Source organism: Mytilus trossulus, chromosome 13 (assembly GCF_036588685.1).
Source record: "Mytilus trossulus isolate FHL-02 chromosome 13, PNRI_Mtr1.1.1.hap1, whole genome shotgun sequence".
NCBI lineage: Eukaryota > Metazoa > Mollusca > Bivalvia > Mytilida > Mytilidae > Mytilus > Mytilus trossulus.
The window spans coordinates 5,608,357-5,621,750 of NC_086385.1; the positions used below are offsets into that span (position 1 = coordinate 5,608,357).

The window sequence follows — 13,394 nt, forward strand, 5'->3', positions numbered from 1 at the left end:
GCACGCCTTATCATTTAATTAAAAGTGAAATTATGTGGGGGGGATAATACAAATGTCTACCAAATATTGATATATAAACAAACATATTGGAATCCCTTTGCATTAACTGCCTTTCGCTTTTTCTTCCTACAGAGATTCCAACTGTAACAATTAAACATGCAGCATATAACACCACGTATGGATTCAATGTGACTCTAGAATGCATGATAGTTTCTTCCCCAAACCACACCCATGTATACTGGCAACATATCTTTAATGAAACAGTATTTAATATAACATCCGAAACTCCCGGTGTTTATGGCTTAAAGGTAACTGATCCGTCATTGACTGTACTGCATGTCACTGCAGAGGATTCCGGAGACTACATATGCTTTGCTGTAAATATTGTTGGAACAGGAAACAGCGAACCAACGAGTTTGACCGTATTAGGAGGTATACATTTATTTACTTTTATAGAACCGAATAAAAGTTGGAATGACGTTTGAAAATATCAATTAAATGCAATCTGATTTTAGAGAACTAAATTCAGTCTAAGTTTTATATTTAAAGCAGAAATTGAACTCAAATTTTAAAAAATCCACATGACGGAGCCAAAACAATATTATCAAAAATCAGTATGGACAGTTTAAGTCTTTGTCTCAAATTTTAATTTACTTTTTTTCAATGGAATATCCAGTGTTAAAAATATTTTGTTGACAGTGTGTACACAATAAATGTACGTTACTAATGTATGCATTAGCAACAAAAGACTATGATTATAAAAATGCAAAGCAAGATGGGTGTGTATCAACAAAATGTACTTTAACTGCACGCCTTATCATTTAATTAAAAGTGAAATTATGTGGGAGGGATAATACAAATGTCTACCAAATATTGATATATAAACAAACATAATGGAATCCTTTTGCATTAACTGCCTTTCGCTTTTTCTTCCTACAGAGATTCCAACTGTAACAATTAAACATGCAGCATATAACACCACGTATGGATTCAATGTGACTCTAGAATGCATGATAGTTTCTTCCCCAAACCACACCCATGTATACTGGCAACATATCTATAATGAAGCAGTATTAAATATAACATCCGATAGTCCCGGTGTTTATGGCTCAAAGGTAACTGACCCGTCATTGACTATACTGCATGTTACTGCAGAGGATTCCGGAGACTACATATGCTTTGCTGTAAATATTGTTGGAACAGGAAACAGCGAACCAACGAGTTTGACCGTATTAGGAGGTATACATTTATTTACTTTCATAGAACCGAATAAAAGTTGGAATGACGTTTGAAAATATCAATTCAATGCAATCTGATTTTAGAGAACTAAATTTAGTCCAAGTTTTATATTTAAAGCAGAAATTGAACTCAAATTTAAAAAAATCCACATGACGGAGCCAAAACAATATTATCAAAAATCAGTATGGACCGTTTAAGTCTTTGTCTCTAATTTTAATTTACTTTTTTTCAATGGAATATCCAGTGTTAAAAATATATTGTTGACAGTGTGTACACAATAAATGTACGTTACTAATGTACGCATTAGCAACAAAAGACTATGATTATAAAAATGCAAAGCAAGATGGGTGTGTATCAACAAAATGTACTTTAACTGCACGCCTTATCATTTAATTAAAAGTGAAATTATGTGGGAGGGATAATACAAATGTCTACCAAATATTGATATATAAACAAACATAATGGAATCCCTTTGCATTAACTGCCTTTCGCTTTTTCTTCCTACAGAGATTCCAACTGTAACAATTAAACATGCAGCATATAACACCACGTATGGATTCAATGTGACTCTAGAATGCATGATAGTTTCTTCCCCAAACCACACCCATGTATACTGGCAACATATCTATAATGAAACAGTATTAAATATAACATCCGATAGTCCCGGTGTTTATGGCTCAAAGGTAACTGACCCGTCATTGACTATACTGCATGTTACTGCAGAGGATTCCGGAGACTACATATGCTTTGCTGTAAATATTGTTGGAACAGGAAACAGCGAACCAACGAGTTTGACCGTATTAGGAGGTATACATTTATTTACTTTCATAGAACCGAATAAAAGTTGGAATGACGTTTGAAAATATCAATTAAATGCAATCTGATTTTAGAGAACTAAATTCAGTCCAAGTTTTATATTTAAAGCAGAAATTGAACTCAAATTTAAAAAAATCCACATGACGGAGCCAAAACAATATTATCAAAAATCAGTATGGACCGTTTAAGTCTTTGTCTCTAATTTTAATTTACTTTTTTTTCAATGGAATATCCAGTGTTAAAAATATATTGTTGACAGTGTGTACACAATAAATGTACGTTACTAATGTACGCATTAGCAACAAAAGACTATGATTATAAAAATGCAAAGCAAGATGGGTGTGTATCAACAAAATGTACTTTAACTGCACGCCTTATCATTTAATTAAAAGTGAAATTATGTGGGAGGGATAATACAAATGTCTACCAAATATTGATATATAAACAAACATAATGGAATCCCTTTGCATTAACTGCCTTTCGCTTTTTCTTCCTACAGAGATTCCAACTGTAACAATTAAACATGCAGCATATAACACCACGTATGGATTCAATGTGACTCTAGAATGCATGATAGTTTCTTCCCCAAACCACACCCATGTATACTGGCAACATATCTATAATGAAACAGTATTAAATATAACATCCGATAGTCCCGGTGTTTATGGCTCAAAGGTAACTGACCCGTCATTGACTATACTGCATGTTACTGCAGAGGATTCCGGAGACTACATATGCTTTGCTGTAAATATTGTTGGAACAGGAAACAGCGAACCAACGAGTTTGGCCGTATTAGGAGGTATACATTTATTTACTTTCATAGAACCGAATAAAAGTTGGAATGACGTTTGAAAATATCAATTAAATGCAATCTGATTTTAGAGAACTAAATTCAGTCCAAGTTTTATATTTAAAGCAGAAATTGAACTCAAATTTAAAAAAATCCACATGACGGAGCCAAAACAATATTATCAAAAATCAGTATGGACCGTTTAAGTCTTTGTCTCTAATTTTAATTTACTTTTTTTTCAATGGAATATCCAGTGTTAAAAATATATTGTTGACAGTGTGTACACAATAAATGTACGTTACTAATGTACGCATTAGCAACAAAAGACTATGATTATAAAAATGCAAAGCAAGATGGGTGTGTATCAACAAAGTGCACTTTAACTGCACGCCTTATCATTTAATTAAAAGTGAAATTATGTGGGAGGGATAATACAAATGTCTACCAAATATTGATATATAAACAAACATAATGGAATCCCTTTGCATTAACTGCCTTTCGCTTTTTCTTCCTACAGATATTCCAACTGTAACAATTAAACATGCAGCATATAACACCACGTATGGATTCAATGTGACTCTAGAATGCATGATAGTTTCTTCCCCAAACCACACCCATGTATACTGGCAACATATCTATAATGAAACAGTATTAAATATAACATCCGATAGTCCCGGTGTTTATGGCTCAAAGGTAACTGACCCGTCATTGACTATACTGCATGTTACTGCAGAGGATTCCGGAGACTACATATGCTTTGCTGTAAATATTGTTGGAACAGGAAACAGCGAACCAACGAGTTTGGCCGTATTAGGAGGTATACATTTATTTACTTTCATAGAACCGAATAAAAGTTGGAATGACGTTTGAAAATATCAATTAAATGCAATCTGATTTTAGAGAACTAAATTCAGTCCAAGTTTTATATTTAAAGCAGAAATTGAACTCAAATTTTAAAAAAAAACACATGACGGAGCCAAAACAATATTATCAAAAATCAGTATGGACCGTTTACTTTGTCTCAAATTTTAATTTACTTTTTTTCAATGGAATATCCAGTGTTAAAAATATATTGTTGACAGTGTGTACACAATAAATGTACGTTACTAATGTACGCATTAGCAACAAAAGACTATGATTATAAAAATGCAAAGCAAGATGGGTGTGTCAACAAAATGTACTTAAACAGCACGCCTTATCATTTAATTAAAAGTGAAATTATGTGGGAGGGATAATACAAATGTCTACCAAATATTGATATATAAACAAACATAATGGAATCCCTTTGCATTAACTGCCTTTCGCTTTTTCTTCCTACAGAGATTCCAACTGTAACAATTAAACATGCAGCATATAACACCACGTATGGATTCAATGTGACTCTAGAATGCATGATAGTTTCTTCCCCAAACCACACCCATGTATACTGGCAACATATCTATAATGAAGCAGTATTAAATATAACATCCGATAGTCCCGGTGTTTATGGCTCAAAGGTAACTGACCCGTCATTGACTATACTGCATGTCACTGCAGAGGATTCCGGAGACTACATATGCTTTGCTGTAAATATTGTTGGAACAGGAAACAGCGAACCAACGAGTTTGACCGTATTAGGAGGTATACATTTATTTACTTTCATAGAACCGAATAAAAGTTGGAATGACGTTTGAAAATATCAATTAAATGCAATCTGATTTTAGAGAACTAAATTCAGTCCAAGTTTTATATTTAAAGCAGAAATTGAACTCAAATTTAAAAAAATCCACATGACGGAGCCAAAACAATATTATCAAAAATCAGTATGGACCGTTTAAGTCTTTGTCTCTAATTTTAATTTACTTTTTTTCAATGGAATATCCAGTGTTAAAAATATATTGTTGACAGTGTGTACACAATAAATGTACGTTACTAATGTACGCATTAGCAACAAAAGACTATGATAATAAAAATGCAAAGCAAGATGGGTGTGTATCAACAAAATGTACTTTAACTGCACGCCTTATCATTTAATTAGAAGTGAAATTATGTGGGAGGGATAATACAAATGTCTACCAAATATTGATATATAAACAAACATAATGGAATCCCTTTGCATTAACTGCCTTTCGCTTTTTCTTCCTACAGATTTTCCAACTGTAACAATTAAACATGCAGCATATAACACCACGTATGGATTCAATGTGACTCTAGAATGCATGATAGTTTCTTCCCCAAACCACACCCATGTATACTGGCAACATATCTATAATGAAACAGTATTAAATATAACATCCGATAGTCCCGGAGTTTATGGCTCAAAGGTAACTGACCCGTCATTGACTATACTGCATGTTACTGCAGAGGATTCCGGAGACTACATATGCTTTGCTGTAAATATTGTTGGAACAGGAAACAGCGAACCAACGAGTTTGGCCGTATTAGGAGGTATACATTTATTTACTTTCATAGAACCGAATAAAAGTTGGAATGACGTTTGAAAATATCAATTAAATGCAATCTGATTTTAGAGAACTAAATTCAGTCCAAGTTTTATATTTAAAGCAGAAATTGAACTCAAATTTAAAAAAATCCACATGACGGAGCCAAAACAATATTATCAAAAATCAGTATGGACCGTTTACTTTGTCTCAAATTTTAATTTACTTTTTTTCAATGGAATATCCAGTGTTAAAAATATATTGTTGACAGTGTGTACACAATAAATGTACGTTACTAATGTACGCATTAGCAACAAAAGACTATGATTATAAAAATGCAAAGCAAGATGGGTGTGTCAACAAAATGTACTTAAACAGCACGCCTTATCATTTAATTAAAAGTGAAATTATGTGGGAGGGATAATACAAATGTCTACCAAATATTGATATATAAACAAACATAATGGAATCCCTTTGCATTAACTGCCTTTCGCTTTTTCTTCCTACAGAGATTCCAACTGTAACAATTAAACATGCAGCATATAACACCACGTATGGATTCAATGTGACTCTAGAATGCATGATAGTTTCTTCCCCAAACCACACCCATGTATACTGGCAACATATCTATAATGAAGCAGTATTAAATATAACATCCGATAGTCCCGGTGTTTATGGCTCAAAGGTAACTGACCCGTCATTGACTATACTGCATGTTACTGCAGAGGATTCCGGAGACTACATATGCTTTGCTGTAAATATTGTTGGAACAGGAAACAGCGAACCAACGAGTTTGACCGTATTAGGAGGTATACATTTATTTACTTTCATAGAACCGAATAAAAGTTGGAATGACGTTTGAAAATATCAATTAAATGCAATCTGATTTTAGAGAACTAAATTCAGTCCAAGTTTTATATTTAAAGCAGAAATTGAACTCAAATTTAAAAAAATCCACATGACGGAGCCAAAACAATATTATCAAAAATCAGTATGGACCGTTTAAGTCTTTGTCTCTAATTTTAATTTACTTTTTTTCAATGGAATATCCAGTGTTAAAAATATATTGTTGACAGTGTGTACACAATAAATGTACGTTACTAATGTACGCATTAGCAACAAAAGACTATGATAATAAAAATGCAAAGCAAGATGGGTGTGTATCAACAAAATGTACTTTAACTGCACGCCTTATCATTTAATTAGAAGTGAAATTATGTGGGAGGGATAATACAAATGTCTACCAAATATTGATATATAAACAAACATAATGGAATCCTTTTGCATTAACTGCCTTTCGCTTTTTCTTCCTACAGAGATTCCAACTGTAACAATTAAACATGCAGCATATAACACCACGTATGGATTCAATGTGACTCTAGAATGCATGATAGTTTCTTCCCCAAACCACACCCATGTATACTGGCAACATATCTATAATGAAACAGTATTAAATATAACATCCGATAGTCCCGGTGTTTATGGCTCAAAGGTAACTGACCCGTCATTGACTATACTGCATGTTACTGCAGAGGATTCCGGAGACTACATATGCTTTGCTGTAAATATTGTTGGAACAGGAAACAGCGAACCAACGAGTTTGGCCGTATTAGGAGGTATACATTTATTTACTTTCATAGAACCGAATAAAAGTTGGAATGACGTTTGAAAATATCAATTAAATGCAATCTGATTTTAGAGAACTAAATTCAGTCCAAGTTTTATATTTAAAGCAGAAATTGAACTCAAATTTAAAAAAATCCACATGACGGAGCCAAAACAATATTATCAAAAATCAGTATGGACCTTTTAAGTCTTTGTCTCAAATTTTAATTTACTTTTTTTCAATGGAATATCCAGTGTTAAAAATATATTGTTGACAGTGTGTACACAATAAATGTACGTTACTAATGTACGCATTAGCAACAAAAGACTATGATTATAAAAATGCAAAGCAAGATGGGTGTGTCAACAAAATGTACTTAAACAGCACGCCTTATCATTTAATTAAAAGTGAAATTATGTGGGAGGGATAATACAAATGTCTACCAAATATTGATATATAAACAAACATAATGGAATCCCTTTGCATTAACTGCCTTTCGCTTTTTCTTCCTACAGAGATTCCAACTGTAACAATTAAACATGCAGCATATAACACCACGTATGGATTCAATGTGACTCTAGAATGCATGATAGTTTCTTCCCCAAACCACACCCATGTATACTGGCAACATATCTATAATGAAGCAGTATTAAATATAACATCCGATAGTCCCGGTGTTTATGGCTCAAAGGTAACTGACCCGTCATTGACTATACTGCATGTTACTGCAGAGGATTCCGGAGACTACATATGCTTTGCTGTAAATATTGTTGGAACAGGAAACAGCGAACCAACGAGTTTGACCGTATTAGGAGGTATACATTTATTTACTTTCATAGAACCGAATAAAAGTTGGAATGACGTTTGAAAATATCAATTAAATGCAATCTGATTTTAGAGAACTAAATTCAGTCCAAGTTTTATATTTAAAGCAGAAATTGAACTCAAATTTAAAAAAATCCACATGACGGAGCCAAAACAATATTATCAAAAATCAGTATGGACCGTTTAAGTCTTTGTCTCTAATTTTAATTTACTTTTTTTCAATGGAATATCCAGTGTTAAAAATATATTGTTGACAGTGTGTACACAATAAATGTACGTTACTAATGTACGCATTAGCAACAAAAGACTATGATAATAAAAATGCAAAGCAAGATGGGTGTGTATCAACAAAATGTACTTTAACTGCACGCCTTATCATTTAATTAGAAGTGAAATTATGTGGGAGGGATAATACAAATGTCTACCAAATATTGATATATAAACAAACATAATGGAATCCCTTTGCATTAACTGCCTTTCGCTTTTTCTTCCTACAGAGATTCCAACTGTAACAATTAAACATGCAGCATATAACACCACGTATGGATTCAATGTGACTCTAGAATGCATGATAGTTTCTTCCCCAAACCACACCCATGTATACTGGCAACATATCTATAATGAAACAGTATTAAATATAACATCCGATAGTCCCGGTGTTTATGGCTCAAAGGTAACTGACCCGTCATTGACTATACTGCATGTTACTGCAGAGGATTCCGGAGACTACATATGCTTTGCTGTAAATATTGTTGGAACAGGAAACAGCGAACCAACGAGTTTGGCCGTATTAGGAGGTATACATTTATTTACTTTCATAGAACCGAATAAAAGTTGGAATGACGTTTGAAAATATCAATTAAATGCAATCTGATTTTAGAGAACTAAATTCAGTCCAAGTTTTATATTTAAAGCAGAAATTGAACTCAAATTTAAAAAAATCCACATGACGGAGCCAAAACAATATTATCAAAAATCAGTATGGACCTTTTAAGTCTTTGTCTCAAATTTTAATTTACTTTTTTTCAATGGAATATCCAGTGTTAAAAATATATTGTTGACAGTGTGTACACAATAAATGTACGTTACTAATGTACGCATTAGCAACAAAAGACTATGATTATAAAAATGCAAAGCAAGATGGGTGTGTATCAACAAAATGTACTTTAACTGCACGCCTTATCATTTAATTAAAAGTGAAATTATGTGGGAGGGATAATACAAATGTCTACCAAATATTGATATATAAACAAACATAATGGAATCCCTTTGCATTAACTGCCTTTCGCTTTTTCTTCCTACAGAGATTCCAACTGTAACAATTAAACATGCAGCATATAACACCACGTATGGATTCAATGTGACTCTAGAATGCATGATAGTTTCTTCCCCAAACCACACCCATGTATACTGGCAACATATCTTTAATGAAGCAGTATTAAATATAACATCCGATAGTCCCGGTGTTTATGGCTCAAAGGTAACTGACCCGTCATTGACTATACTGCATGTTACTGCAGAGGATTCCGGAGACTACATATGCTTTGCTGTAAATATTGTTGGAACAGGAAACAGCGAACCAACGAGTTTGACCGTATTAGGAGGTATACATTTATTTACTTTCATAGAACCGAATAAAAGTTGGAATGACGTTTGAAAATATCAATTAAATGCAATCTGATTTTAGAGAACTAAATTCAGTCCAAGTTTTATATTTAAAGCAGAAATTGAACTCAAATTTAAAAAAATCCACATGACGGAGCCAAAACAATATTATCAAAAATCAGTATGGACCGTTTAAGTCTTTGTCTCTAATTTTAATTTACTTTTTTTCAATGGAATATCCAGTGTTAAAAATATATTGTTGACAGTGTGTACACAATAAATGTACGTTACTAATGTACGCATTAGCAACAAAAGACTATGATAATAAAAATGCAAAGCAAGATGGGTGTGTATCAACAAAATGTACTTTAACTGCACGCCTTATCATTTAATTAGAAGTGAAATTATGTGGGAGGGATAATACAAATGTCTACCAAATATTGATATATAAACAAACATAATGGAATCCCTTTGCATTAACTGCCTTTCGCTTTTTCTTCCTACAGAGATTCCAACTGTAACAATTAAACATGCAGCATATAACACCACGTATGGATTCAATGTGACTCTAGAATGCATGATAGTTTCTTCCCCAAACCACACCCATGTATACTGGCAACATATCTATAATGAAACAGTATTAAATATAACATCCGATAGTCCCGGTGTTTATGGCTCAAAGGTAACTGACCCGTCATTGACTATACTGCATGTTACTGCAGAGGATTCCGGAGACTACATATGCTTTGCTGTAAATATTGTTGGAACAGGAAACAGCGAACCAACGAGTTTGGCCGTATTAGGAGGTATACATTTATTTACTTTCATAGAACCGAATAAAAGTTGGAATGACGTTTGAAAATATCAATTAAATGCAATCTGATTTTAGAGAACTAAATTCAGTCCAAGTTTTATATTTAAAGCAGAAATTGAACTCAAATTTAAAAAAATCCACATGACGGAGCCAAAACAATATTATCAAAAATCAGTATGGACCTTTTAAGTCTTTGTCTCAAATTTTAATTTACTTTTTTTCAATGGAATATCCAGTGTTAAAAATATATTGTTGACAGTGTGTACACAATAAATGTACGTTACTAATGTACGCATTAGCAACAAAAGACTATGATTATAAAAATGCAAAGCAAGATGGGTGTGTATCAACAAAATGTACTTTAACTGCACGCCTTATCATTTAATTAAAAGTGAAATTATGTGGGAGGGATAATACAAATGTCTACCAAATATTGATATCTAAACAAACATAATGGAATCCCTTTGCATTAACTGCCTTTCGCTTTTTCTTCCTACAGAGATTCCAACTGTAACAATTAAACATGCAGCATATAACACCACGTATGGATTCAATGTGACTCTAGAATGCATGATAGTTTCTTCCCCAAACCACACCCATGTATACTGGCAACATATCTATAATGAAACAGTATTAAATATAACATCCGATAGTCCCGGTGTTTATGGCTCAAAGGTAACTGACCCGTCATTGACTATACTGCATGTTACTGCAGAGGATTCCGGAGACTACATATGCTTTGCTGTTAATATTGTTGGAACAGGAAACAGCGAACCAACGAGTTTGACCGTATTAGGAGGTATACATTTATTTACTTTCATAGAACCGAATAAAAGTTGGAATGACGTTTGAAAATATCAATTAAATGCAATCTGATTTTAGAGAACTAAATTCAGTCCAAGTTTTATATTTAAAGCAGAAATTGAACTCAAATTTAAAAAAATCCACATGACGGAGCCAAAACAATATTATCAAAAATCAGTATGGACCGTTTAAGTCTTTGTCTCAAATTTTAATTTACTTATTTTCAATGGAATATCCAGTGTTAAAAATATATTGTTGACAGTGTGTACACAATAAATGTACGTTACTAATGTACGCATTAGCAACAATAGACTATGATTATAAAAATGCAAAGCAAGATGGGTGTGTATCAACAAAATGTACTTTAACTGCACGCCTTATCATTTAATTAAAAGTGAAATTATGTGGGAGGGATAATACAAATGTCTACCAAATATTGATATATAAACAAACATAATGGAATCCCTTTGCATTAACTGCCTTTCGCTTTTTCTTCTTACAGAGATTCCAACTGTAACAATTAAACATGCAGCATATAACACCACGTATGGATTCAATGTGACTCTAGAATGCATGATAGTTTCTTCCCCAAACCACACCCATGTATACTGGCAACATATCTATAATGAAACAGTATTAAATATAACATCCGATAGTCCCGGTGTTTATGGCTCAAAGGTAACTGACCCGTCATTGACTATACTGCATGTTACTGCAGAGGATTCCGGAGACTACATATGCTTTGCTGTAAATATTGTTGGAACAGGAAACAGCGAACCAACGAGTTTGACCGTATTAGGAGGTATACATTTATTTACTTTCATAGAACCGAATAAAAGTTGGAATGACGTTTGAAAATATCAATTAAATGCAATCTGATTTTAGAGAACTAAATTCAGTCCAAGTTTTATATTTAAAGCAGAAATTGAACTCAAATTTAAAAAAATCCACATGACGGAGCCAAAACAATATTATCAAAAATCAGTATGGACCTTTTAAGTCTTTGTCTCAAATTTTAATTTACTTTTTTTCAATGGAATATCCAGTGTTAAAAATATATTGTTGACAGTGTGTACACAATAAATGTACGTTACTAATGTACGCATTAGCAACAAAAGACTATGATTATAAAAATGCAAAGCAAGATGGGTGTGTATCAACAAAATGTACTTTAACTGCACGCCTTATCATTTAATTAAAAGTGAAATTATGTGGGAGGGATAATACAAATGTCTACCAAATATTGATATCTAAACAAACATAATGGAATCCCTTTGCATTAACTGCCTTTCGCTTTTTCTTCCTACAGAGATTCCAACTGTAACAATTAAACATGCAGCATATAACACCACGTATGGATTCAATGTGACTCTAGAATGCATGATAGTTTCTTCCCCAAACCACACCCATGTATACTGGCAACATATCTATAATGAAACAGTATTAAATATAACATCCGATAGTCCCGGTGTTTATGGCTCAAAGGTAACTGACCCGTCATTGACTATACTGCATGTTACTGCAGAGGATTCCGGAGACTACATATGCTTTGCTGTTAATATTGTTGGAACAGGAAACAGCGAACCAACGAGTTTGACCGTATTAGGAGGTATACATTTATTTACTTTCATAGAACCGAATAAAAGTTGGAATGACGTTTGAAAATATCAATTAAATGCAATCTGATTTTAGAGAACTAAATTCAGTCCAAGTTTTATATTTAAAGCAGAAATTGAACTCAAATTTAAAAAAATCCACATGACGGAGCCAAAACAATATTATCAAAAATCAGTATGGACCGTTTAAGTCTTTGTCTCAAATTTTAATTTACTTATTTTCAATGGAATATCCAGTGTTAAAAATATATTGTTGACAGTGTGTACACAATAAATGTACGTTACTAATGTACGCATTAGCAACAATAGACTATGATTATAAAAATGCAAAGCAAGATGGGTGTGTATCAACAAAATGTACTTTAACTGCACGCCTTATCATTTAATTAAAATTGAAATTATGTGGGAGGGATAATACAAATGTCTACCAAATATTGATATATAAACAAACATAATGGAATCCCTTTGCATTAACTGCCTTTCGCTTTTTCTTCTTACAGAGATTCCAACTGTAACAATTAAACATGCAGCATATAACACCACGTATGGATTCAATGTGACTCTAGAATGCATGATAGTTTCTTCCCCAAACCACACCCATGTATACTGGCAACATATCTATAATGAAACAGTATTAAATATAACATCCGATAGTCCCGGTGTTTATGGCTCAAAGGTAACTGACCCGTCATTGACTATACTGCATGTTACTGCAGAGGATTCCGGAGACTACATATGCTTTGCTGTAAATATTGTTGGAACAGGAAACAGCGAACCAACGAGTTTGACCGTATTAGGAGGTATACATTTATTTACTTTCATAGAACCGAATAAAAGTTGGAATGACGTTTGAAAATAT

General features: G+C 33.0%; 1 protein-coding gene across 1 annotated transcript in view; it reads left to right on the forward strand.

Moving 5' to 3' along the window:
* LOC134695352 (titin-like) overlaps window positions 1-13,394 on the forward strand; it is a 47,104-nt gene that overhangs the window by 10,385 nt on the left and 23,325 nt on the right. Inside the window, exons 11-27 of the mRNA XM_063556576.1 lie at window positions 133-432; window positions 940-1,239; window positions 1,747-2,046; window positions 2,555-2,854; window positions 3,363-3,662; window positions 4,166-4,465; window positions 4,973-5,272; window positions 5,775-6,074; window positions 6,582-6,881; window positions 7,387-7,686; window positions 8,194-8,493; window positions 9,001-9,300; window positions 9,808-10,107; window positions 10,615-10,914; window positions 11,422-11,721; window positions 12,229-12,528; window positions 13,036-13,335. Coding sequence (XP_063412646.1) covers window positions 133-432; window positions 940-1,239; window positions 1,747-2,046; window positions 2,555-2,854; window positions 3,363-3,662; window positions 4,166-4,465; window positions 4,973-5,272; window positions 5,775-6,074; window positions 6,582-6,881; window positions 7,387-7,686; window positions 8,194-8,493; window positions 9,001-9,300; window positions 9,808-10,107; window positions 10,615-10,914; window positions 11,422-11,721; window positions 12,229-12,528; window positions 13,036-13,335 — 5,100 coding nt within the window. The remainder of the gene's footprint in view (window positions 1-132; window positions 433-939; window positions 1,240-1,746; window positions 2,047-2,554; window positions 2,855-3,362; window positions 3,663-4,165; window positions 4,466-4,972; window positions 5,273-5,774; window positions 6,075-6,581; window positions 6,882-7,386; window positions 7,687-8,193; window positions 8,494-9,000; window positions 9,301-9,807; window positions 10,108-10,614; window positions 10,915-11,421; window positions 11,722-12,228; window positions 12,529-13,035; window positions 13,336-13,394) is intronic.